At 38.7% G+C, this 25,220-nt stretch overlaps 1 protein-coding gene and 1 long non-coding RNA gene across 2 annotated transcripts in view; both read left to right on the plus strand.

Moving 5' to 3' along the window:
* Positions 1-25,220, plus strand: part of C10H12orf42 (chromosome 10 C12orf42 homolog) — a 133,474-nt gene that overhangs the window by 51,685 nt on the left and 56,569 nt on the right. Inside the window, exon 5 of the mRNA XM_012772685.3 lies at positions 24,948-25,059. Coding sequence (XP_012628139.1) covers positions 24,948-25,059 — 112 coding nt within the window. The remainder of the gene's footprint in view (positions 1-24,947; positions 25,060-25,220) is intronic.
* LOC109730948 (uncharacterized) lies at positions 234-22,207 on the plus strand. The gene is made up of 2 exons (XR_012921390.1): positions 234-451; positions 21,962-22,207. It is a non-coding gene; the product is annotated as an uncharacterized LOC109730948 (long non-coding RNA).

Here is a 25,220-nt window from a genome sequence, read left to right on the forward strand (position 1 = left end):
ACACAAATGAACAGCAGAGTTCCTCAGGCAAAAGTTGCTTGATAGTGTTGCTTTTCTGTCCCACCTTTTACTCACTGGTTGCTAATGATCTCCTTTTGGTGAGCTCCAAAGTGAATGCTTGTCCCTACGACGTGCATATGCATCTCTATAAATGACTACGATGTACACATGGAGATGGTCGCCATGGCCGGCCAGTCCAGTTGTCATGGAGCTGTTGCTAGCGTCCCAGATTCCGTCCCACCGGAGCTTTGTTGACAAAGGCAGAAATGGGAAAAAAAGAACCTTTCAGCCAACACTGACTGGAATTTACATCCTAAGGGCTCTAATTGCCTTCATTTCCTTCCTTTTTACCACTAAGGGAATTGCAACTTCCTCTAAAAAAGACCGCACAGCTCAGCGACACTCATGAAATCACAAAGTCTCAAGCACATGAGAAAGAGGTGATTCTAAGGTAGACAGTTTTTTCTCTTATAGGCTCCCCATTCCAATACTTGTGAGCAGGGTTGCTTCAAATTACTGCTTGCAGGAAAGTAGCATGTGGTGACTGGAAATAGAATTGAAAAGTACAAATCACAAGATGTGGAAAATCACATTTTAAGATTAATGAAAAAGACCAACTGTAGAAAGGATGGAAAACATGACCTAGTAAGTGGAAGAACATGGGCTGGTTTTCTAACTGTTTGTACTCCATTAACGCAGAGAAACATGTCTAAATAAGGCGTCTGTGATATGCTGTTTTGTTAGTTATATTTCCATTCAGACTCCAAGTAATTGACCTCTTAAGGATCCGCACAACTGAGGGGTTCCATGTCTCCCATCTTGGACTGTGTTGGGCGGGGGAACAGTCCCCAGCAAAGTCACCTTATTGCTGCCATTCCAGTATTAATGTGCGAAGGCCCTTAGAAGGCAATGCTTCATGAAAGGGGACCACAGACCCAATCACTTGGCAAGGAGTCACGCAGGTGGCAATGAGTTGGACGTTGTTGTTCAGCTCATACTACAGAGATATGATGCCGCTCAGGTGTCCGGAACAGTGCCTCCTGGGGGCCACTCCTTTCCTCTGGCAGCCGAAACAGGGACTGGGGAGTGAACGCAGTCCTATGTGAGATCAGGGCTGGGCAGCAGCTGGCTACTCTTTCAAGTTGCTTCCTCCCCTCCTCTCTCTCTTTTCCCCCTTTCTTCTTCTCTGTGCTTTTGTGGCATTGGACGAATATAGAAACAGGGCTAAAAAATTTTAAGGTGTATATTTTTAAAAGACTTTCGTGGACCTGCTTAAAGCTCTGACTTGGGTGGGGCAAAGGCAATATATGTTACCTAAACATTTGTATCCCTATAATATGCTGAAATGAAGAAAAATTAAAAAAAAACTTTCATGTTATTTGTCATTGTTTATAGTATATACTGCATATTGACTATTACATATTTTATTACATATTATATATTATATTATATATTATGTATTGTACAGTAGATATTATATAGCACATATATTATATAATATATTAAATATCACATATAATATATTGCACATTATCATATACTACCTATCAAATAACCTATATTGTGTGTGTTTGCGTGTATGTATTCCAATATTATATCTTATATATTTTATTTACTAACATTGGTCAGAAAACTGTTCTAAAAGCAACAGTAAAGAGGAAATCTTTGCCTATCAATAGTGAAGAACAAATAATGGAAAATTAGTAAATAAATAATTAAGGTAATTAGAGGTAATGGAAACTGCAGTGCTGTGAAGATGGTAAACTAGTGGTAGTGCAGTTCAGGGTCACAAGGGGTGGGAGGAAGTTGCTGCTAGTGCTAGGATAAGGTGGGTAGGGAAGCCCTTTCCGAGCAGGTGATATTGGAGCCTGGTTGAGAACTATGGGAAGGAGGCAAGCAGGTAAAGTTCTGCTTGGCGGAAAGTTCTTGCATACTGTTCTAAGCAGAAAGACCAGGCAGCCTGAGACAGGCTGGGCCTGGCAGAAGGAATGTCAGTGCAGCTGACAGTGGAGAGTGAAGGAGTGGATGGAGGAATCGGCAGGGGTCAGATCACACTGGGCTTTGTGGCCAGTGAAAGGAGTTTGTCTTTTATTCTGGTTGCCAGGCAGAAGCCATAATGAGAGTTTATTTTCTAGCAAGGGATGAAATAATCTGATTTTCTTGTTTAAGAACTTCACTGGCTGCTGTATGCAGGATGAGTTGCTTGAAATCAAGAGGCTTTGAGTTCCACAGGAAGTTGTTAGGATATTCCAGTCAGGATGGGTGGTGGTTAGGACAGGGTTCATATTAGTTGAGTAAGAGAGAAGTGATCAGATTTTAGAAAAATTGGGGGAATGGAACTGATAGGACATTGTAATGGGTTGGATGTGGGATATGAAGAAAAAGGGTTTGGACTGAAAAAACTTTAGGGGGTGGTGCTGGAGGTGGTGGGGATTTTGAGAATAGATTTTTAGTGCAGATCATCAGTAGTTTTGTTTGGAGAATCAGTTGGAGGTGCTTAGTACATAACATCTCACTTGTCAGAACTTAGTCTCATGGTCAGACCTAGCTGCAAGAGAGGCTGGGAAACATAATCTGTTGTTAAGTGGGCACATTGCTGCCTCAAATTCCTGTAAAAAGGATGAGAAGAATGGATGTTGGGTAGGTGAATGGCATCATCTACTACAGAAATCAATAAAATATTATCCAAAAAATGGTTGCTAAAAAATTACTTCTTCAATGAGGATACATATATGATTATTTTCTAATGCATTGGTTTTATAATGAAAAATTATTATAAAAGAACTTACGTGTCCTTAACAGGAGGATGGATAAATGTGGCATATTTATACAATGGACTATTGCAATTAGTTTAAAGGAATGAGCTGAAGCTACACATGCCATCAAGGATAAATCTCAATAACTGGATGCTGAATGAAAAAATCAAGTTATAGAATTAGTTACATGTTCACTATGATAGATATTGTCATTTAGGGGATACATTTGTATACCTTTGATTTTCCCTCCCAGTTTAAAGTCAAATATTTGAGACACAGATATACAAACCAGACAGATGGTAGTAAAAATATATTCCAGGTTAAAACTGGATTGAAGGATTTGGTAATGTTACCAAAAAAAAAAAAAAAAAATCATATCATTCTTATGCTCACAAACCTCTAATGGGCTTCAATTTTGCTCACAATAAGAACCAAAGTCTTTATCATGGCCCCAAGGGGTACATGTTCTGAACCCCACTACCCTACTGGTCTTGTCACTCACCTTTTCTCTCTATCCCCTCACTCTGCTCAGCCCTTCAAGCACACCTCCCTCCTAGGCTCTTTGCATTTACTGTTCTATCTACATGGAATGCACCTTATTTTGGGTCCTCAACCTCACTTGCCTCAGAACCAGTGGACCTGGTCTGGCAGTACATCCAGACTTGGAGCTCTCCTAAGCAACTCATCAGCTAGTGCCCAGAGATTTAAAACAAGGGTGAATAATTTTAATGCCAAACTTCTAGCAATGAAAAAAAATTTAGTGTCCATATTTAATGTAGTTATATACTTATACTTATTATAATGTACTTATAATGTACTCCATTCATTAGAATGTTAGAAACTATATTATGATGGATCACTTTATCTCATTGATTCTATGAGGCATCCCATATAATTTAAAAATAAATAGGATGAAGTACACATCTAATCAGGATGGTTTCATACTATTTTAAATTAATATGTGAGGAAACATTATACACCAGGGTCCTTGTTCATAGCAATAGGTCTAAGCCACATTTCCACTAGTCTTTTTATTAAATTTCAAATATTGTGGCCAAGTTCTTGACAATTTATTTGAGATCATCATTCTTTTTATCTGGTAATGTGGCAGATGGAGATATCATATTAGAAAAAAGGAAGTGTGTTGGCTCAGTCATTTTCTTTAATTGATCAACTCAGCAAATATTTATTTCATGGCTGCTCCATACTAGAATGTAAGCTCCATACTAGAATGTAAGCTCCATGAGGGCAGGGCCTGGTTGGTTTTACTTTTTGTCGTATCCCTAGCTCCCAGAAGGATGCCTGGTGCATTGAAGATGCTCACTTGGTATTTACTGAATAAATGAATTAGTGTGTTGGGCACTTTTCAGGTGTTGGTGATAATCTGGTGAGCTTCTATTTCTGTTTTTCTATTGCTGTGTTTAGCTGCTGTTCTTGGAATGACCTTGCTTTGCTCTGGAAGCTTCCACATCTGCACCACAGATCCCACTGGTCTTCCGCCTGTTCCCCAGCATGTGGCCCCATAAGAGATGGGGTTTGCTTTGTTCCAATTTGGAGTCAGCCCCAGCTGTCAGGCGCCTCCTTGAGGCACAGGGGTAGATAGGGGGCTCCACCTGTACCTCCCAGTGAACTGCCCATTAATGCTACCGTTCTAGTGCTTGCTTTCCTGTTGCTCTGCTGGAGCCTTTCCTGACAGTATTGTTGGGAAACAATTGTTAGTATTTATAAAAAATAAATAAATTGCTTTCTGAAAAGTATGCTTTCAAATGGTTCCGTATTTCAAATACATAGTGAAAACAGTGATCATATATTAAATATATATGTTAAAATTATGTGCCATTGAAGGCTTACGTATAAAGTTGTGGTTTACCATGAGAGGAAGACAGAGGAGAGGTGGTCATAAATAGGTTAGTAACCTTAGAATGCATCTTTTCCACAGCAAGTATGAAAATGGACATTTTTAAGGAATGAACCAGGAGGCAGTCATGCCACAGGCGATCCAGGACTTTAAGAAGTAAAGTAAATGTAGGGCAGGTTAGACAACTTGTGGCCCAGAAAAGAGCATCATTTTCTCTGCAGGTGTGAGTTAGATTTGGACAGGAAGGCATTTTAAGATCTTCTATAAGAGAGTAATTTGGGAAATAGAGTGTCTTCATCTCAGCATGACAGAGTACTGAGGTCATTCTCTATCTCCTCTGTGATTTTAGCAGGGGATTAACTCCTGCTATGGCTGAGATGGTCTGGAGACACCTTTTATATTCAACTAAGTGCTTCAGCAGGCATTTAAGTATGGCTTCTGAAAGATTTTAGAAATGTTTGGCTTTTCTAATATCCAACATGAGCACCTAAAAGAAAAAGTGCCCATTCACTTTGGTGAAACTACTACTGGTTGGCCCAGATGATAGCTGGCAAGTCAGTGCCTTGCAGAAATGATACCAGGGACATATCTGCATACTTGGGGGAGATCCTACTAGAGCTTCCTCTTGTCTCCAGGAATTTGCTCTGCCTAGACTCATAATAGAGTGTAAAACTGGAAAAGGTTGCTTTTCAGAGGTGGAATCATAGGCATAGAGTTATGGATAAACATTGTAGGTTGTGGTTTCTAACAGACTTATTTAGTTGTCAGGGTTAAATTAATTAATAAGTGTTACATGTTTCATTCATTTGGCAAATTGTATTAAGTACAATATATACTAGGCATTATTTTAGACATATAGCAGTGAATAAAACAAAAGACCCTGTCCTCATGGAGTTCCCATTTCAGTGTGGGAGCCAGATAATAAACAGATAGGTTATATGGCAGTAAGTACTATTAGAGCAAAAGCAGGATAAGAGAATGGGGGCATGTGACTTGGTTGATGTGTGTTAAATAAGATTCTTATCTGCAAGCAACAAAAGCTGACTCTGGTTGATTGAAAATGAACTGAGTAAAATAAAATTAAGTACTCCCCAGAATTATTGGAAGGGTGAGGCAACCAGACCCAAGGATGGGCTTCCAAGAATGGTGTCCCAAAGGACACTGTACAACTGATCTGATACCGGATACCACCTGCTGCCACCTCCACCACTGAGAATGTGATGCCATGGCTTGCACTACTGCCACCTCTGTGACTGGGGCTCACATTCTCAGTTTCTGCTACTGCACAGCTGGCAGAAAGAGAAAGAGAGCTTCCTGCTCTGTTCTCATGTGTTACTAGTTTATGAGTCTGGCTGCTAATGCAGATTTGTTTCAAGAGTAAATGCATTAGAGCTAATAAACAAATTCAGCAAAGTTGCAGGAAAATCAATGCACAAAAATTACTTATATTTCTATACATCTGCAATGAACAATCTGAAAAGAAAATTAAGAAAATAATTCCATTTAAAATAGCATCAAAAAAATACTCAGGAATAAATTTAACCAAAGAAGGAATAGATTTGTATGTTGAAAACTATAAAACACTACTAAAAGAAATTAAAGAAGTCCAAATAAATGGAAAGACATTCCATGTTCATGGATTGGAAGACTTAACATTGCTAATATGATAATACTACCCAAAGTGATCTACAAATTCCATGTCAAAATCCCAACGGAGGGTTTTCTTCCCCAGGAAAAAAAATTCATATGAAATCTCAAGGGACTCCCAAATAGTCAAAACAATGTTAAAAAAGAAGGACAAATTTGATGGGTTCATACTTCCTGATCTCAAAACTTAGGGCAAAACTACAGTAATCAAAATTGTATGGTACAGGTATAAGATAGATACGTAGATTGATGATATAGAATAGAGAGCCCAGAATAAGCCCTCACATATATGCTCAACTGATTTCATCAAGGGGAAAATCTTTGTACTTTACATTTTGGAATGGTTTCTTTCTTTCTCTCTCTTTCTCTCTTTCTCTCTCTCTCTCTCTCTCTCTCTCTCTCTCTCTCTCTCTCTCTCTCTCTCTCTCTCTTTCTTTCTTTTTTGTTTTTCTGAGACAGAGTCTCACTCTGTTGCCTGGGCTAGAGTGCCATGAATCAGCCTAGCTCACAGCAACCTCAAACTCCTGGGCTCAAACAATACTTCTGCCTCAGCCTCCCAAGTAGCTGGGACTACAGGCATGCACCATCATGCCCAGCTATTTTTTCTATATATATTAGTTGGTCTATTAATTTCTCTCTATTTTTAGTAGAGACGGGGTCTTGCTCTTGCTCAGGCTGGTTTTGAACTCCTGACCTTGAGCAATCCTCCCACTTCGCCTTCCAGAGTGCTAGGATTACAGGCGTGAGCCACCACACTCGGCCTGCAATGGTTTCTTAAATATGATACCAAAGCATAGGTAACAAAAGAAAAACAGATAAATTGGACTTCCTCAAAACTAAAAACTTTTGAGCACCAAAGGACACTATCAAGAGAGTGAAAATACAACTTACAAAATGGGATAAAATATTTGTAAATCATATATATTATGTATATGATTAATATCCAGAATATATAAAGAACTATAACTAATCATCAGCAACAGCAAAAAAACTCCAATTATAAGATGGGTAAAGGACTTGCATAGAAATTTATTCTAAGAAGATATACAAATAAACACATGAAAAGATGCTCAATGCAATTAGTCATTAGGGAAATGTAAATCAAAACCACAATGAAATGCCACTTCTTACCTATTATGAAGGCTATTACATATAAAAAGAAAGAAAATCGCAAGTGTTGGGAAGGATGTGGAGAAATTGGAACTCCCATGCTTTGCTGTTGGGAATGTAAAATGAAGTAGTCACTGTAGAAAACAGTTTGGCATTTCCTCAAAGACTTAAACGTAGAATTACCATGTGAATAAGCAATTTTACTTTACTTACTAAAGAATTGAAAACAAACGCTCACTCGCATACCAATGTTCATAGCAGCAACATTCACAAGAGCTAAAGGATAGAAATGACCCAGTGTCCTTAATAGGTGAATGGATAAACATAATGTGGTATATACTATGATTCAGTCATAAAAAGGAACGAAGTTTTGATATATGCTACAAGACGGATGGAGCTTGGAAACATCATGCTAAGTGAAATAAGCTGGATGCAAATGGACAACTATAGTATGATTCCTCTTATGTGCAATGTGATGGTTAATTTTATGTGTTAACTTGACTGGGCTTGTTAGATGCCTAGCTAGCTGATAAAACATTATTTCTGGGTGTGTCTGTGATGGTGTTTCTGAAAGAGATTAGCATTTGAATCAGTAGACTAAGAAGATCTGTCCTCACCAGTCTGGGCCGGCACCATCCACACTGTTTATTGGATGGGCCCAAATAGAACTAAAAGGTGGAGAAAGAGTGAATTTGCTCTCTCTGCTTGACCTGGGACATCATCTTCTCCTGCCCTTGGACCTGGTCTCTCTAGTTCTCAGGCCTTTGGACTTGGACTGTGAGTTCCATCAGTGGCTCCCTTGGTTTTCAAGCCTTTGGGTTTGGACTGGAACTATACCACTGGTTTTCCTGGGCCTCCAGCTTATAGACAGCAGCTCATGGACTTCTTGTAATAATCCTTTTTCTATATATCTGTGTATATGCTATCTGTTTCTCTGGCAAACCTCAGCTAACACATCTGGTATCTCCAGGAATTTGCTCTGCCTAGACTAATAAAAAGTCATAAAGACAGAAAGTAGAATAGAGGTTCTTGAGGCTTGGGGGAAAAGGACAATGGGGAGTTATGGATTAATGGACGCAGAGTTTCTGTTTGGGATGATGGAAGATTCTGGAAATAATGATGATTATACAACATTGTGAATTTACTTAACGTTGCTGAATTATACACTCAAAAAGAGTTAAAGTGGTAAATTTGATGCTCTGTATATTTTACCATAATGAAGAAAAAATAAAGATGAAGTGAAGTAAAGCACTTAGAACTGTGCCCGGAACACAGTAAGTGCTCTGTATGTGGTAGCTATAATTATTTTGTACCAGATACGAGGGATGCGACAGTGACCAGGAGAGCAGAGAGACGAGGTGGCTGTCTCACCCATCACGTACAGAGGAATGAAAATCAGACCGACAGTGGAATTTTCAGGGGCAATGATGGAGACTAGAACCAGCTGAATAACCATCATTAATGTGTTGAGAGTTACAACAATCTACCATTGTGTATCTAGCAAAATGATTTTTCAAGAATGGGGGTGATCATCTTCAAATTCAGGACTAAAAATTTGAAAACAAACAGAAGAGGGTAAAATAAAGATATTTTAAGATAAACAAAAACTGAGATTTTTTCCAGGAACAGATCATGATGAAAGTAGTCTTTAAAAGTTGTGTTTCAAGAAGGAACAAAATGGCCCAAGAGAGATGTAAGATATAAGAAGATATGAGACAAGACAGAGAAACTGGGAGGCTTGCTGGTATCAGCACACGCTGCCCGGCTGCCTCAGACTGAGCCTCACACCTCTTCGTCTCCACATCTTCACTGACAATGGATTCTCTGATGAGTTCCCTGCCTCTGTGACCTCTCCTTCCCTGAGTAGAAGCTTTTTTGTGGCCAAAACTGATTGGGAGGCTATCAAATTGAATGAATGAATATCAAGTATTGGATAGAAAGAAGAGGAGTAGGCAAGTATCTGTGTTTTTCATTCATTGAAAGGAAAGGGTGGAATTGGTTAGGTCCTAGGACAATCAAGTTAAGAGAGTTCAGAAGAAAGACATTGATGCTTTTAGGCCCTCAGAAAGAGATATGTAGAGAAGAGAATATAGATCAGCAATTCAAATCCTGGCTTTGCTGCTTTCTGTTGTGGGAGTTTGGGAGGTATGTCTCATCTTTCTATGCCTAAATTTCCTCATCTGCAAAATATGGTAATAAAAGCACCAAATGCATAAGGTTATTGGGGGAATAAAGTCAGTTAGATATAAAACGCCCAGAACCGTGCTGCCAGGCATGTTAACTGTTACTATTGTTTCTTATGACCAATGCCCTTTATATCTGTGCCTCTTTTTCATGGAGCTGATCCTTTTTTTAAAATCCTCTTTGATCACAGTGTTGGGCATGTTGTAGTCTTTCTGGTTTGGGAAGTAGGCGAATGATTTCTTCTGAGGTTCTTTAAATCCATCAGCAAATGTTGTTTTTAAACAAAGTGTGAGGCTGGCCTGCAGAGCAAGCTTAGTCTTTATCTCAAATTGTCATTCTTACTTTAAGTATGAAAAAAAAAACACAAAAACAAACAAAGCTAAACTTGGTCTAATTTCAACATTGTGTTTTAGATTTATATCTGATTAGGCAAGTGAAATTTAGAATTGTGATACAAGAAAATTGATAATTCTCAGAAAAATAAGGTGAGAATTCTCTAATAAAGAAGATGACATCATTATAATTTATTATAATCATTTAAAAACTTTATTGAGTATTACATGGTTGTATTGAATTGTATGAATCCTATTTTACCTGAGTAGTTTTCATATGCTACTAAGGGGTTACTTATAACACAAGAATGAGTACATCTCAAGGAAGAATGTATCTGGATTCATTACTCATCATGAGTATAATTATTGTTTAACAATATTATGAAGGGCTGATGATGAGATGCAGGTGTTTAAACATGCAGTGCCAATAGATTTGACACGGTATTCAGTTCCAAGCATATACATTTTTAAAGGCTTCTATTCACCAGGGGAGACAATAAAGACCGACACAATGGTAAGTGTGTTTGCTAAAAACATGAAGTGACTGGTTAATTTTTAGTCTTTGGATTTTAAAATGGGATATTTCTTTTTTCAGCAATAAGTGTTTCTTCACTTACTAGTCTATATATTTTAGAGTGAAAAATGAAACGGGGCTATATTGATAAAGTACGCGAATCTGGGGGTTTCAAACCATCTTTGGGTTCAATTGCAGACGGAGCAAATAAACTGCAAAGTAGAGGCTTTGACAAGTATTTTCACCTGGAGTTATTGGTACTTAGGAAAGATGTAGCCCAACCCTCTAGCTTCCCAGAGAAGATGATCAAGGCTACAGGAGATCATGATCCGCTCAAGGAAACATGGCTGGTGGATCAGACTCTAGATTCAAACCTGGGTCTCCTAATTTTTGTGATTGGACTCTTCCCAGTGTGCTATCTTGTTTCCTGTCCAATATGAAGCTCTAATCATTTCAATTCTTCATGAAAAATATCCAGTCAATAGATGTCTTTGAGTATCTACTGTGTGCTAGGTTCTGTGCTTGTTCTAGCTCTGGATTGCTGTGAAATTCCTTGACTTGATTGGATGTAACCATTCTGCTCTTTGGTTTCCTATTGCTCAATGCTTTCTTTGATGTGCCCTTTTGAGTATGTTAAGATGTTTATGGCTTGTCTTGAATGCTTAGACTTTAGTCGGGAAGGATTGGAAGAAACCAACATTCATTTAATACTGCTATGTATTTTATATGTGCTACCTTTTTAAAAAGATTATGAAGCTTATATTGTACCCTATCCAAAGATAAGCTAAAGCACTTGATGAGGTTAAATATCTTTTAAGTGACAGTGTGGTAGATTGGTTCACCCAAAGCTTAACATGGTGCCTGACAAACAAATCACTTAAACTGTATTCAGTGATTATTTAAACTCAGGTCTAGGTGGCTCCAAAATTCTTTCCACTGCATTGAGTTGACTTTTTGTGTCTCCTAGGGTCAGGAACACACTGGTCTTCTTTTTATATCACCTAGCATGTAGATTGTTTAATAGATACCTTTTGCTTATGATGACATATAAACTTAGAATGCTTATATAGCTGCTATTGTAGTTTTTTAAAAATAGTAAGAAATTGTACTATAAAATTAATTTTTGAAGTTGTCATTGGAAGATAAAGGCAAATACCTCTAATAGTGCTATGAATACCATCCAAAACACTGGAGTGATGCAAATACACCTGCAGGTCTCAGACAGCTCTTTCTACATTGTGGCTCTCAAATACTTCTGGTGATTTTCCCTGAAATCATGAAGTGTTCATAAAATCCAGATTCTGCTTACTTAACGGATTTACACAGATGTATCATTTTAGCCTACCCTGGGTTAGGCACCTTATTGATATTACCTCATTTTAGTCCTTACAACAGTTTTTTGAAATATTTCTCCATTTTACAGGTAAGGAAAGTTAAATTTAAAGGTGATTAAGTATCAATGAAGTTCTATAATACAGGCTGAACTGCTATGTCATACACCTTGGTGGTGGTTAATTGCCATAGTCTACTCACTTATTCATTCATTCATTGATTTAAAAAGTGTGCATTACTTGTTATTATGTGAAGGTGAGCCACAGAGAGATTGGAAAACAGCCTCTCAGGCAGCATGACAGGTTAAAAAACAAAGACATTTGCCTAATACCAAGGTTTAGGGAATCAACTCAATGGAGAATTCCTTCCCACACAGCAAATAATTGGTTAAATGGTTGAATGCCAAGAAGAACAAAATTAACAAACAAACACACAAAACAACAAAACAAAGCAAAACAGAACATCAGAAAATATTCATGTTGGGGTTTAAGCTATCAATATGTAACGATCTTCTTTTCTTTGCATGAATTTTGAACCCGATGAGAAAGACAGAGAAGTTGGCCAATGGAGGTCAAAATATTAAATAGGCTGGGAATGTGATTAAGGTGGGTGGCAAAAATGGGCTTTCTGTCCTGACATCCAGAATGACAGACTCACCTGAACAACCATGACAACACTTGTAAATCACAGAACTCCCCTGCAAGGGTGGTGGGGGAGGCTTTTTCCTGGTAAACGTACCTTATGACCAGAGGCAGACTGGAGTCACTTGCTTTCTGTAGACCCCATAGACAAAGGAGGTGAGAGTGCTGAGCAATGTACACACAGTTCTTTCTCCCAAGCTTCCCAACTAGGTAAGTCACGCCACCTCCAGACGACATTGATAGGAAGGCAGGAGTGACTTGCAGGCAGGGTTTGGTCTCCAGGATAAAACTGGAGAGTATTTTTCTAAAGAAAGTGAGAGAGCTTCTAGAGGGAGGACCAAGACTCTGAGTATGGGAATTAGTGCCTTAGAAGGAAGCCCTCTCATTCTGGCATTTGGAAGAGCCCCAGCCAGCACCCCCACACACCTGAAGTAAAGCCAGTCAGTTCCCATGCCTGGCCACCTCTACCGCACTCATGGTCATGAGTAGAAGCCCTGAATTCTTTAATAAGAGAATCACATCTGTACAAGGGGAGAAGAAACCCATCAACTAGGCTTTTATTCATAACATCAAGGACTTCCAGAATTCAAGGAAAATCAATTACACATATGAGAAAAATCAAGAAGATCGAACAGAGAAACTGGCATTGGAGGAAATAGACATAATTCAGAAACCAGAAGAAAATTTTCACTCTAACAAGAAGTCTAATTAGTATCCTTTAGGGGATTCTGAGAAAATCTATAAGATAAGAACAGCTGTGTCCTTTAAAAAGAAGCAATCAGTGAATAGAAAGAATTCATGGAATCAAATATGTGATTGCTGAAAGTAAAAAATTTAATAGAAGATTGCAAGAAAAAGTTTTGGAAAATCTCCCAGAGTGTGAGCAAATAGACAAAACTAAGAAAAGTGCAAGAGAAAAGTTAAGTCATGGAGAATTGAAAAGTAATTTTAAAAAATCCCATGAGATAAGAAGAGAACTACAGGGTGAATCCAGCCTAAAACACCAATGCCTCCTTACAGGTACCTCAATGAAGATGTGAGCAGAGTGTATAGGAGCCTCTGTGCCCAGGCACTGAACATGGGCCTCTGCTTTTTACATCACTGAGTTCTGTGCTACCCTCAACTATTTCCCATTCCATGTAAAACCACGGGGTCCATTTTGAATAGCTCACTGTTTTTGTGTTTGTTTTTTCCATAGTAGCGTTTATTTATTTATGTTTAATTTTTAAGGTGTGGTAAACATGCACAACATAAAATGTACCATCCTAACCGTTTTTAAGTGTACAGTTCAGTAGTATTAAGTACATTCACATTGCAGTGTACCAGAACACCAACATTTTTCCATCTTACAAAACTGAAACTCTATACCCATTAAAATAACAACTGCCTATTCTATCCTCCTGCCAGCACCTGGTAACCGCCATTCTACTTTCTTTCTTTCTTTCTTTCTTTTTTTTTTATGAATTTGACTACTTTAGATACTTTATACAGAAGGAATCATACAGCATTTGTCTTTTTGGAACTGGCTTATTTCACTTAGCATAATGTCCTCAAGGCTCATGCACGTTGTATGGCATGGGACAGGATTTTCTTCCTTTTTAAGAGTGAATAATATTCCATGACACGTTTATACTACATTTTGTTTATTCATTCATCTATCAATGGACATTTGAGTTGCTTTCACCTCTTGGCTATTATGAATAGTGTTGTTATGAGAATCTTCTTTTAATTCTTTTAGAAATGAGATTGCTGGGTCATATAGTAATTCTATTTTTTAATTTTTTGAGGAACTGCCCTACTATTTTTTTATAGCAGTTGCAGCATTTTACAATCCCACCAACAGATACAAGAGTTCCAATTTCTCCAAATTCTCTCTAAAACTTGTTATTTTCTGTTTTTTGTTTTGTTTTTGATAGTAGCCATGTTAATGAGTATGAAAATAATATCTCATTTACCCTTCTCTAATGATTAGTGATGTTAACATCTTATCATATGCTTTTTGGCCATTTGTGTATCATTGTTGGAGAAATGTCTATTCAAATCATTTGATTGTAATATATTTTGATATCAAGAAGTGTGAAACCTTCAAGTCTGTTGGTCTTTTTCAATATATATATATATATTTTATCTATTTGGGGTCCCCTGAGGGTCTATATAAATTTTAGGATGGAGTTTTCCATTAAAAAATACTGTTGAAATTTTGATAAGTATGTCATTAAATATGTTGATTGCTTTGAGTAATATTGACATTTTAACAGTTTTAACTCTTCCAGTCCACAAACACAGAAATGCCATTCCATTTCAATTCTTTCATCAATGTTTTTTAGTTTTCAGTGTATACATCTTTCATATCCCTGCTTATGTTTATTCCTAAATATTTCATTTTTTAATGCTATTGTAAATGAAATTTTTTTCATGATTTCATTTTTAGATTGTTTATTGTTTTCAGATTGTTTATTCCAGAAAGGGAACTAATTTTTGTGTGCTGATTTAGTATCCTGCAACTTTGCTAAATTTGTTTATTAGTTCTGACAGTGTTTTTGTGGAAGCTTTTGGGTTTTCTACATACAAGATCACGTCATCTGTAAACAGATATGGTTTTACTCCTTCCTTTCCAATTTGTATCCCTTTTATTTCTTTTCCTTACCTAATAGTCCTGGCTAAGGCTTCCAACACTATGTTAAATAAATGTGGTAAGAGTGGGCTTCATTGTCTTCCACTTAATCTTAGAAAAAAAGCTTTAAGTCTTTCACCATTGAGTATGATGTTAGCTGTGGGAGTTCCACATATGACCTTTATTATGTTGAAGTAGATTCCTTCTATTCCTAGTTTGTTGAGTATTTTTATCATGAATGTTTGTTGAATCTTGTCAAATATTTTTTCTGTTGAGATGATCATGTGGATTTTGTCCTTGATTCTATTAAAGGTGTGTTATATTGATTTTCATATGTTGAACCATCCTTGCATTTCAGGAATAAATACCACTTGTTTATGATATATAATCCTTTTAATTGAATTCAGTTTGCTAGTATTTAGTTGAGGATTTTTGCATCAATATTCTTCAGGGATATTGGTCTGTAGTTTTCTTAGAGTGTCTTTGTCTGGTTTCAAGTTGACATTCTATTAACAGAAAATTGCTGGTTCTTCATTTGCTCAATGTCTTGTCCTAAAAATAAGGAGAAAAACAATACAAGAAGTGTGAAAAATTTCTGATCTGCTTCCTACTCAATTATTATATGCAATGTTGAACTTCCAGCTGTGTGGAACCCTGGGATTTCTCTTCAAATGCTTCTTCCTGTGGTTTCTTCCTGCTTCTCAGTAGTTAACTCTCCTTTGGCAAGCTTAGTCACCTGCTCTTGGCTATACTTTCTGTGCCTATAAAATGGAGACAGTGCTCTTTATTTCATGGTATTATAGTGAACATTTGGTGCTTTGATATAAATACCTAGCTCAGTGCCATGGAGGTTTTGGTCCACTTTTGCTATATTTGCTCTTCTTCCTTAGTGTGTCTCATTAACATCAAAGCAAGAGCAGAAGGGCTAGGGCCAGGGATTTGGGGGCAGGAGATACACTACCCCTATTTTCTTCTGCTTTGTGCCTGCCACTGACTTGACTATTTTTTATTTTTTGGTATTACTGCCTTAGCACCTTCATAAACATAATCCCCATGAATCCTCAAAGTCCCAATAATCTAACATGGTTCTACCAGGCTCACGAGGCCATTTTGTTACTATAATCTAAAAGTAATCAGAAGTAGATGAAATCAGATACGTAAATCATGAAACACAATTTTCTGTTCTAATTGTTTATAATCTGTCTAATTTGCTAGTACAATAACCAATGAATTGGTGGTATCTGCTACTCACAGCTCTCAGATGTATATACATTTAGTGGTGACTCTCTGCTAGGCTATTCTAAATTCTTTATGAATGCTGCCATTGAATTGTCATAACTACCCAATCAGGTAGGGACTATTACTATTCTTATTTTACTGATGGGGAAACCAAAGCAAAGAAAGGTAAAGCAATTTGCCCAAGTGGCGCATCCAGGATCCCACCAGGGCAGTCTAGCTTCTGGTCTGTGCTGTGGTCTACTGTACACATTGCTTCTCTGTATTGATGAGTACACCAAACTATTATTATTATTGTCATTGTGATCATTGTCATATCTTGTTTCCCCTTTTTTTCCCACCCTCAAATAAACCTAGGCTTCAGGTAAGAGCTCAGGAGAACAGTAGGGAAAGGTGGGGAGGGTTCTAGTTAGTTACAGACTCTAAGACTCTTTGCCTTGGACACCTTCACCCTTTGCTTCCAACCTTTGCCAAATGCACTGTCCTGTCAATGTGCTCACCTCTATATGGTACACCACACTTCTCAAAGTTCTTTTAGATTCTCCATATTGTTTGAAGAACCATGGGAAGTAGGCAGGGAAGGGACACGGCTCCCATTTGACTATTGTTCAACAGAGACTTTAGTGATCTGCCCAAGGTTGGGGAGCTGATTGTTAGCGCCTGAGCCAGCCATGTAACTCCTCTCATGCATCCAATATATTATACCATTTCCTTCTGCTTCAGGATGATGTCTGAGCAAGCATTGCTGTGATTATTAATACAAGCAGCCTGAGTACATGTCACACTGAATAAATTCTGGCAACCTAGAGTGGAAAAATTATTTGCACTAGTGGTTAGAAGTTTGAGAGATAAAGCCAACTCTAATGATGAGGATGAATAAAATCAGGTGCCCTATACATAGGAAATTTGGAGAGATGGGAGCCAGTTGGGCAAGTTATTTAACCCCTCTGTGACTCATTTTCCATATATAAAATAGGGATAATAAAGTACTGATTTACAAGGTTATTGTGAGGATTTGATGAGTTAAAAATGTCTACAGTGTTTAGAACAATGCCTGGCCCATAGTAGGTACTCAATAAAATGTTAGTTGCTGCCAGTATATAATAAGCAAGGAAACAGAATTTATTCCTAACGAAATAAAAAATCTATACTTAAAGACAATCATGCCATCTTTCTCTTCCAAAAGCAGTTGCTTCTTTATGGTTTAGAGGATCTCAACAAACTTACCTTGGAAATTGCACGATTTGATTTTATTCATCTTCATAAATAGATTTGATTTTATATATAAAACTTCTCACTCCTAGTTCAAGCAAAATTTCCCCTCTGAGCTCCCAGCATTTATTCTTTGTAACTATACTCACATTGTGTGTGTTCAGCAGTGTTCACTGTGACGATATCCTGCTTTTGCCAAGAAGTACTTTTTTAAGTGTCAGATTTTTCCTGTTGTTTATTAAGAAGTGTTGCATTTGTTATCAACAGCATAAGATTGAGAAATAACAGCTTAACAAAGAAACAAAAATCTTGCTACAGAAGCTTAACGTGTTTGCGTAATGACCTCAATAGGTACCTCTGAGTCCCCTTTGGTAAATTTCCTATTAAAATTCTGGCTAGTCTACTTCTTATTCGTTAGAAATAACTTTTGCTGGAGGAAATCAGGCAGAAAACCTTGCCAGCCTATTTAACTTCTTGTCCTTTAAGAAATTATACTTTGATTTTAGAGGTTCAACTTTGCTAGATAATGAAATTATCATGGTGGAACAAGCCATAGAAATAATAAATACAGTAATTCTTCTTTGCCTATTGTGTGCTTTTGCTATTCATAAATTTTAGGGCCTTAGATATTAGATACACTTACGTAAGGCCTCACGAACGGTAATTATCTTTTGGCCAAAGAAAAAGCCCAAACGAATGCTAAGCTGCATTATCGCTTGGCTTCTGACATGAGCTGATAATCAGATTTTCTTGCTTAAATCCATGGTGCTCGAACAATGCTACCCACTGTCTGTGCTTCCCGATATTACCCTTAATTAGAAAGAACAGAAACACAAATCTGAATTATTTCAAAATCTGGTTTCCATGGTCAGTGGCTTGAAGGGCTTAACTTTATTATAAATAAACCTGGCTTTATTGGCTAATGAAATCTGAAATGCGAAGCCTGGGATGGAAGGGAGGGTAATACTCTGATGTTTACACATCCAAATATCGAGTGTGGGTAAAGTTATACTGTAATAAATCATTGGATAATTGAATTATGATTCCTTTGTCCAAGTATGATCCAAACCCCATCATTACAGAGAACCCGGAAGAAACTTCAATTTGTGTTTTTTTTTAAGAAGCAACATCTTCAGGTTTAGTAATGTATCTATCAATAGCTGTCAAGGAGATATTGACCTATATTATATTTTCTCCGTTGGCCCTTTTTTTTTCCTTTGACACTTCGGGGCACATAGTTAGAAGTGGGTAATGGGCTGGCCCTGTACACATATACAAGCTTGTATTATTCTCAAATATTCACACTGGTCTCCTTTTTTCAGCATAGAATAATGTGTGGGCTGGTGTCTGAGTGAGGCAGATGATGAGATGGGAGATTGGTTTTATTTTTATTTATGATCTTGTTAAAAAGAGGGCTAACAATAGGAGAGGATGCCTGACCCCATTTGGAGGACTAATTAATAACTAAATGGAGATACTAATTTTGTTCTTCTCCTGGAAAACAACACCAGGAAGCTGATTCCTGGAAGCACTGTCACATATAAGGACCACAGATGATATTGAGAACTGTGATTTTTATCTATATCTTTATATATCTATACATCTCCTATTTCTCTGTGAATGCTGGGGACCTAAGTGTCTGTGTGTGTGTGTTAACTGCGACCCTGACCTTTCTTATTCATGGTTTAATGTTTTTTCTAAGACCTGGTCTTTTTTTCCTTGCAAGCATTATCTTTTCTCTTTCAACTTCCATTGATGTTTTCTTCCCACTCATTCGCTCACCACCTCTGTGTTAGGCACTTTGCGGTTGCTCTGTCACTTAAACATTCACAACAACAGGAATTACTTTTAAATCCTGTTTTCCAGATGAGGCTATTGAAGTTTAGGGAGGTGGAGTAATTTTCCTAGGATCACATGTCCAGTCAATGGTGGAGGCAGGATTCCAACTCAGGTATGACAAATTCCAAATCCCACGGTCTTGAGCACGATGGCATACTGCCTGGCCAGACTGTGTGTTAGCTTCTTTTAGGTTATTCTTTTTGTCTTCACCACAGTTCTGTTTCATTGGCTGGGGTAGAATCCCTTCTCTCTCCAGTTACCAGGGGCCAGGCTGAATGCGTTGGGGGTCCAGGCTCCTGAAACTTGAACGATTCATCATGGGGCCCATTATTTGCCTGGGGTGGGGATGGTAGGGTGAGGAGAACTACATTCTCTACTTCTAGGGAGAACAGTCATAGAGACCAGTTGGTGCCTATGGTGTTCTTGGTAAGAGGGATTGGGAGGATGCCTTTTGAGGCAGCTGCTGGGTGTATCCTCCAGAACGATGAGACAGGTGTCCACAGTGTAGAAGAGTGAACAGTGAGGGGTGTCTGATTGAACATGGTAGACTGAACACACATTTATCTCTCTCTCCCCAATCTCTGTGAACTTAATGGTAGAACAGAGCTTTCCAAATGGTATGCTGCAGATAGGTTGTAGGTGGGCAGAAATATAAATTTCTTTAGCCCTCTTGGCGGTCTACTGGGACGTGGGACAGTCAGGTCAGTTCAGACCAGTTGTCCTTGGCCTTGAGTGGCCTTATCCATTTAACTCGGGGTTCCCTACCAGTATTATACATTTTTTTATATCTCATGTGGTTTTGAAAAAGATTGAAAAGCACTGCTTTAAAACAAAATACACTCACCCACAAGGATAAAGACATAGAGAGGAGACTACATCAGGTGAGCAATTTCAATAATTTTTAGAAAGCCGTTAAGTTGGTTAAAAAGTGGTAACTGACTTGACAGAATGAAGTGACTCCCAACACAAGTCTACACGGGAGCCAGACAAGGAGAAATGAGTCAATTCACACCATACCCCCAAATCCCGGATCCTAAAGGTTCTCCATATCTTCTAAATCAGGGAGTGGGCACAGGCTTAGAACAGGGGGCTGGTGAGAGGCTGGATATGGAGTTCCATTTCCTTTTGGCTTATTCCACAGGGTCAGGACAAGGATTTATTCTCTGGCAAAGTTAAGTTAGAGAGGCTCCTGACTCAGGGATGAGGTCGGGGGCTCCCCATAGGAGTTTCTTGGGCATACCATAGTCAGGACTCAAGCATTGCAAAAGTGATCCATGAAACCTAAAACACTTGTACCCCCTTAATATTTTGAAATTAAAAAAAATGTGCCAGCTGGGATGGCACAGGCCTGTAGTCCTAGCTACACAGGAGGCTGACTCTGAAGGATCACTTGAGCCTAGGAGTTCAAGTCCCACCTGGGCAACATAGCAAGATCTTGTCTCTAAGAAATAAGTAAAATTTACATGAAATTGATTAATCTAATTTTAATGTTTTTCTTCTCTCCAACCTAATCTTGAATCTGAGCTTCACAGTAATCACAGAGTAAGAAGAATTATTTCCATATTAAAAATGATACACTTGAAATGTTGGAAATGTTTAGAGTATTAAGTGTTTAATTAAATGAACATTATTTGCTTGTTTAACTACATAACATAAAATGAATATTACTTTCAGATACTCAAATAAAAGACATAGAACACTGAAAAATACCAAATAGGGGTTTTTTAAAATTTTATGTAGTGGCCTGTGAGACCTTCAGGGTCTTTCCTCCTGCTCTGCTCCTCCCAGAATGCTCTCAGTCTGGTACTACTTGGGCTGGTGTTGGGAGGAAATACCAGAGAAGAGCCCTTCACCTTCTGACAATGAGGGGCTGTTATTGGAAAGGTGGACTTCCTGCCCCATGCTGCTGGGAAGTCCACTGTCAATTAGCCCAGCCCAAGTGAATCCAAGGCTGCAGTGAGAAGTGCCTTACCCTTAAATATGAACAAGTAGTCAGCCAAGGCTCTCTAGCATCCTTGAGGAGGAAAAGCTTTTAACATGAGATGAACAAAAACACAGAGAAGAGGCCGGGCGCGGTGGCTCACGCCTGTAATCCTAGCTCTCTGGGAGGCCGAGGCGGGCGGATTGCTCAAGGTCAGGAGTTTGAAACCAGCCTGAGCAAGAGCAAGACCCCGTCTCTACTATAAATAGAAAGAAATTAATTGGCCAACTAATATATATAGAAAAAATTAGCCAGGCATGGTGGCGCATGCCTGTAGTCCCAGCTACTTGGGAGGCTGAGGCAGAAGGATTGCTTGAGCCAGGAGTTTGAGGTTGCTGTGAGCTAGGCTGACGCCATGGCACTCACTCTAGCCTAGGCAACAAAGTGAGACTCTGTCTCAAAAAAAAAAAAAAAAAAAAAAAAACAAACACAGAGAAGAGAGAAGCTCAGCGGACATTGAAACAATGCAGGGAGCAAACAATGCTAACACAGGTGGAACACTACTGAGGGGAAACCTAAACCCTAAAATCAAAATACCCAGCAAGAAGTGAGAGAAGTTAGAGCATCCTCAAAATGACAATAGCATTCTATGTTTTAAAACATGACAATAAGAATAAGAAATTGACATCGGAAATTAAATGTATGATAATCAACCTTTTTTTTTAGAGTAATGTAAGGATGTGTTTCCGTGTTCTCTAATTACAGTTGCTGCTAGTAGGTGTACTGAAGCTGATGTTCCCCTTACATATTGCCAAGAGAGAAAGAAAATACCCTTTCATTGGCTACTGTACTTAGAATGGCTCCTAAAACCAAGCAAGAAAACCACAGTGTTCTTGGCAAGCCAACAATTGAAAAGTACAGGTGCTGGGAGTGTGCACAGCCTCAAAATCAACATGACTTGGGAGGAGAAGGGGTTGGATAATAAAGAAAGGTGCTTTTCATTCAGAGAAATTTATTTCTTTTAAATATTTGCTATCGGCGGCCGATAGCCCACAAGGCCACTTGGCATTATTCCCCGACAAAGCGGAGGGCTGGTGGCAATGAGCAGATGCTTGAGTGGCCTGTGGCGTGAGGTGCACCAGCCGTCAAGAAGATCAATATTTACTGTTCTTGTATCTTTGTGGTGAACGTTTGCTCTTCTTTTAACAACAACAAAAAAAACCCACAACACACACACAGGTGGGGGTTGTTCTTTAATATACAGAGTGTGGGTTTGACTTCAGGCAGTGGATCGACTGAAGGCAACAAGGTCTTCACAGAGAAGAATCAGTAGCCTCCTCCCTTGCCCAGTGACAAAATGTTCCATGTTTTAAGGAGTAAAATGCACCTGGTTCATGACATAGACAGTCTGTTCTCCATTTATTCTTTTTCATTCCAGTTAAATCATACCCTGAAGAAAGGAATAATTCGAATATATTAATAATGCTACATTTCAAAATATGTTTTAAACACAAATTTAATTCCATTCAGTTGGACTCAACATATATCAACAAAGCAGGATATCTCATGTGGCAGGGACTGTGCTAGGCACTGCGGTGATCAAGATGAAGAAGATGGGGGTCACCGTCTTAGTTTTTACGTGCCTCTGTTTCCCTAGTTTGCATATTTAGATCACAGAGGAGAGTGTCTTGTGAGATGGGCAGACGGGATATTAATAAATAGATGCTGGGTCATGACCAGCATCCTATACCACAGAAAGGATCTTGATTTGATGAAAGCGTGGTCTACATCTTTAACATGCATGCAGATTAGCTGGGAGCCGTGTTAAAATTCCGATCCTGATTCAGTAGGTCTGGGCAGGGCCAGAGAATCCCCCGATCTAACAAGCATCCAGGTGATGTTAGTGATGCTGGTCTGTGGGCCACACTTTGAGTAACAGAAGTAGCTTATTGCTTGTATCAATCACCCGAGATAACTCTGCACAGTGCGTGTCCCTGGGATCCTTTAAACCAGGCATTCTGAATCAAAATTTGCATTTTAACATGCTCTCCAGGTGATTTTTATGCATAGTAAAGTTTGAGAACCACTGTTTAAATAATGGGAAACCACTGAACACTATTAAGAAGACGAGTGCCACATTTAGACTTGGGTTTTAGAAAGATAATGTGAAAGAGGGAATTCCATGGAGGTGAACTGCAAGCAGGCACATGGGTGGAGATGCTAATGGGTAGTGTCGGGCTGTAGAGGAAGCAGAGGGTCTGCAGGACATTAAGGGGGTGGGGTTGGCAGGATTCAGTCCTGCATGGATCTGGGGGTCCTGGGTGACCTTCCAGGTGCTGATTTGGATACCTAGATTGCTGGTTGTGCCAACACTGAGACATGGAAATATGGTGTAGGGTTAAGGACACATGGGCTTAGGAGTAGGAAAGAGTGGATTTGAGACCTGCTTTCAATACTTATATGGCTTTTGTAAGTTATTTAGTTTTTCATCCGTAAAATGGGGATAATGGTTGTCATGAGATAACATTAGTCACATTTTGTAAAGGTAGAAACAGAGAAGGTGAGTCAACCCAGCTCATAGAGAGGGGTGGAGATGATTTGGACATGGGACTTCATGATTCTACAGCCCCTGCTCTGAACTATTTCCTCCAAGGTTGTCCTAGCAAAGGTCATCTCCAGGTGGGACAGCGGCACTAGCCAAGCCAGGAAAATGATCTTTCTCTTAAGGTCTCTGAGTATCACTACCACTCCTGCACTACTTTTTACCTTTTAAAATGGTAGAAATTATCTTCCTTTCATTTCTCTTAACTCATATGGGATGATTTTTTTTAAAAGACTTTACTCAGAACCATGGAATAAAGAAAATGCTGGAAGCACAAAAGGCTTATAAGATACAGGTTTCTGACTCTTTCTCAGTTAACCTCCCATGCTCTGTGACTGTGCAACTGGACTAGGTCACTCAACTCCCCGCTCTCTTCCTGTGTCTCCACCTAAGCTTCCATCACTGCCTCTTTGGTCTGTAGTCATGGCAAACAGAGAGTTCCTACTCCAATGCCTTCCCACTCAGCTTAATGTTTCTGGCTAGAGACACAAGCCTTTTCCTCAGGAAATGGGCAGGGCTGGGTGAGTGATATGGCTGTGCGCAGTGATAGGATGAAAACCTCACCCTTTAGGTAAAATCCTCTCTCTCATGCAGGATGGTTTGATTTCTTGTAGACCCAGCAAGTTAAGATATACTTGGAACACAGAATATTCAGACAATATTATCCATAGAATAATATCCAATGTCCAAACAATAGTATCTGTACAATATTCAAATCCAAACAATACAAATTATACACAAACACTAATGGACAGTTGGTGCTGACCACATGTTTAATGAGTTGTTTTTTAGTTAAAATTAAATCAGATTATTCTTAATTATGACCTTATTTCATATTATTTATCCAGTATCTTTGTAGCTCCTTCACCTCTTTATTTTCTCTCTTGGTCATGTCAAGGTGACAAAGCCTGAGTTGAGAGCCTCCCCTCTGCGTCTTCTGCCCTTTGCAGGCTGTTCTCTGCACTTGGAGTGACCCTAACCCCAAACATCACAAGGCTACTTCTTTTCTGTTTCTTTTAAAGGAGAAACAAGAAAAAATACTTTAGAAATATCACTCATCTAGGGAAGTGAGAGTGGTAGGAGGCGTGGATTATTTCTGGAGCCAGAGACCTAATTTTATTTTGTGTATTTTTCTTCTCTACCTTATAGCACAGCCCTCGTTATGAAAGAATCACCTTGCCCTGCTCCAGATTCATTACTCACATGAAGAATTTCTCTGACTCTCTGAAATTTAATAGTCTACGCTTTCTACATCTTCAAGGTAAATTAAGAAAATAATTCCCCAAAAGACCAGAGTTTTCAAAGAAACTCTAAAATATATACAGGTAAGAATCATAAAGATGTCATTGAAGAACACTTGAGCTGTGTTTCCAAATGGCAACCAAAGAGAGGACTCATTGGCTTATGAAGTTGGTCCATCCA

The sequence above is a fragment of the Microcebus murinus genome, chromosome 10, assembly GCF_040939455.1.
Source record: "Microcebus murinus isolate Inina chromosome 10, M.murinus_Inina_mat1.0, whole genome shotgun sequence".
Lineage (NCBI taxonomy): Eukaryota > Metazoa > Chordata > Mammalia > Primates > Cheirogaleidae > Microcebus > Microcebus murinus.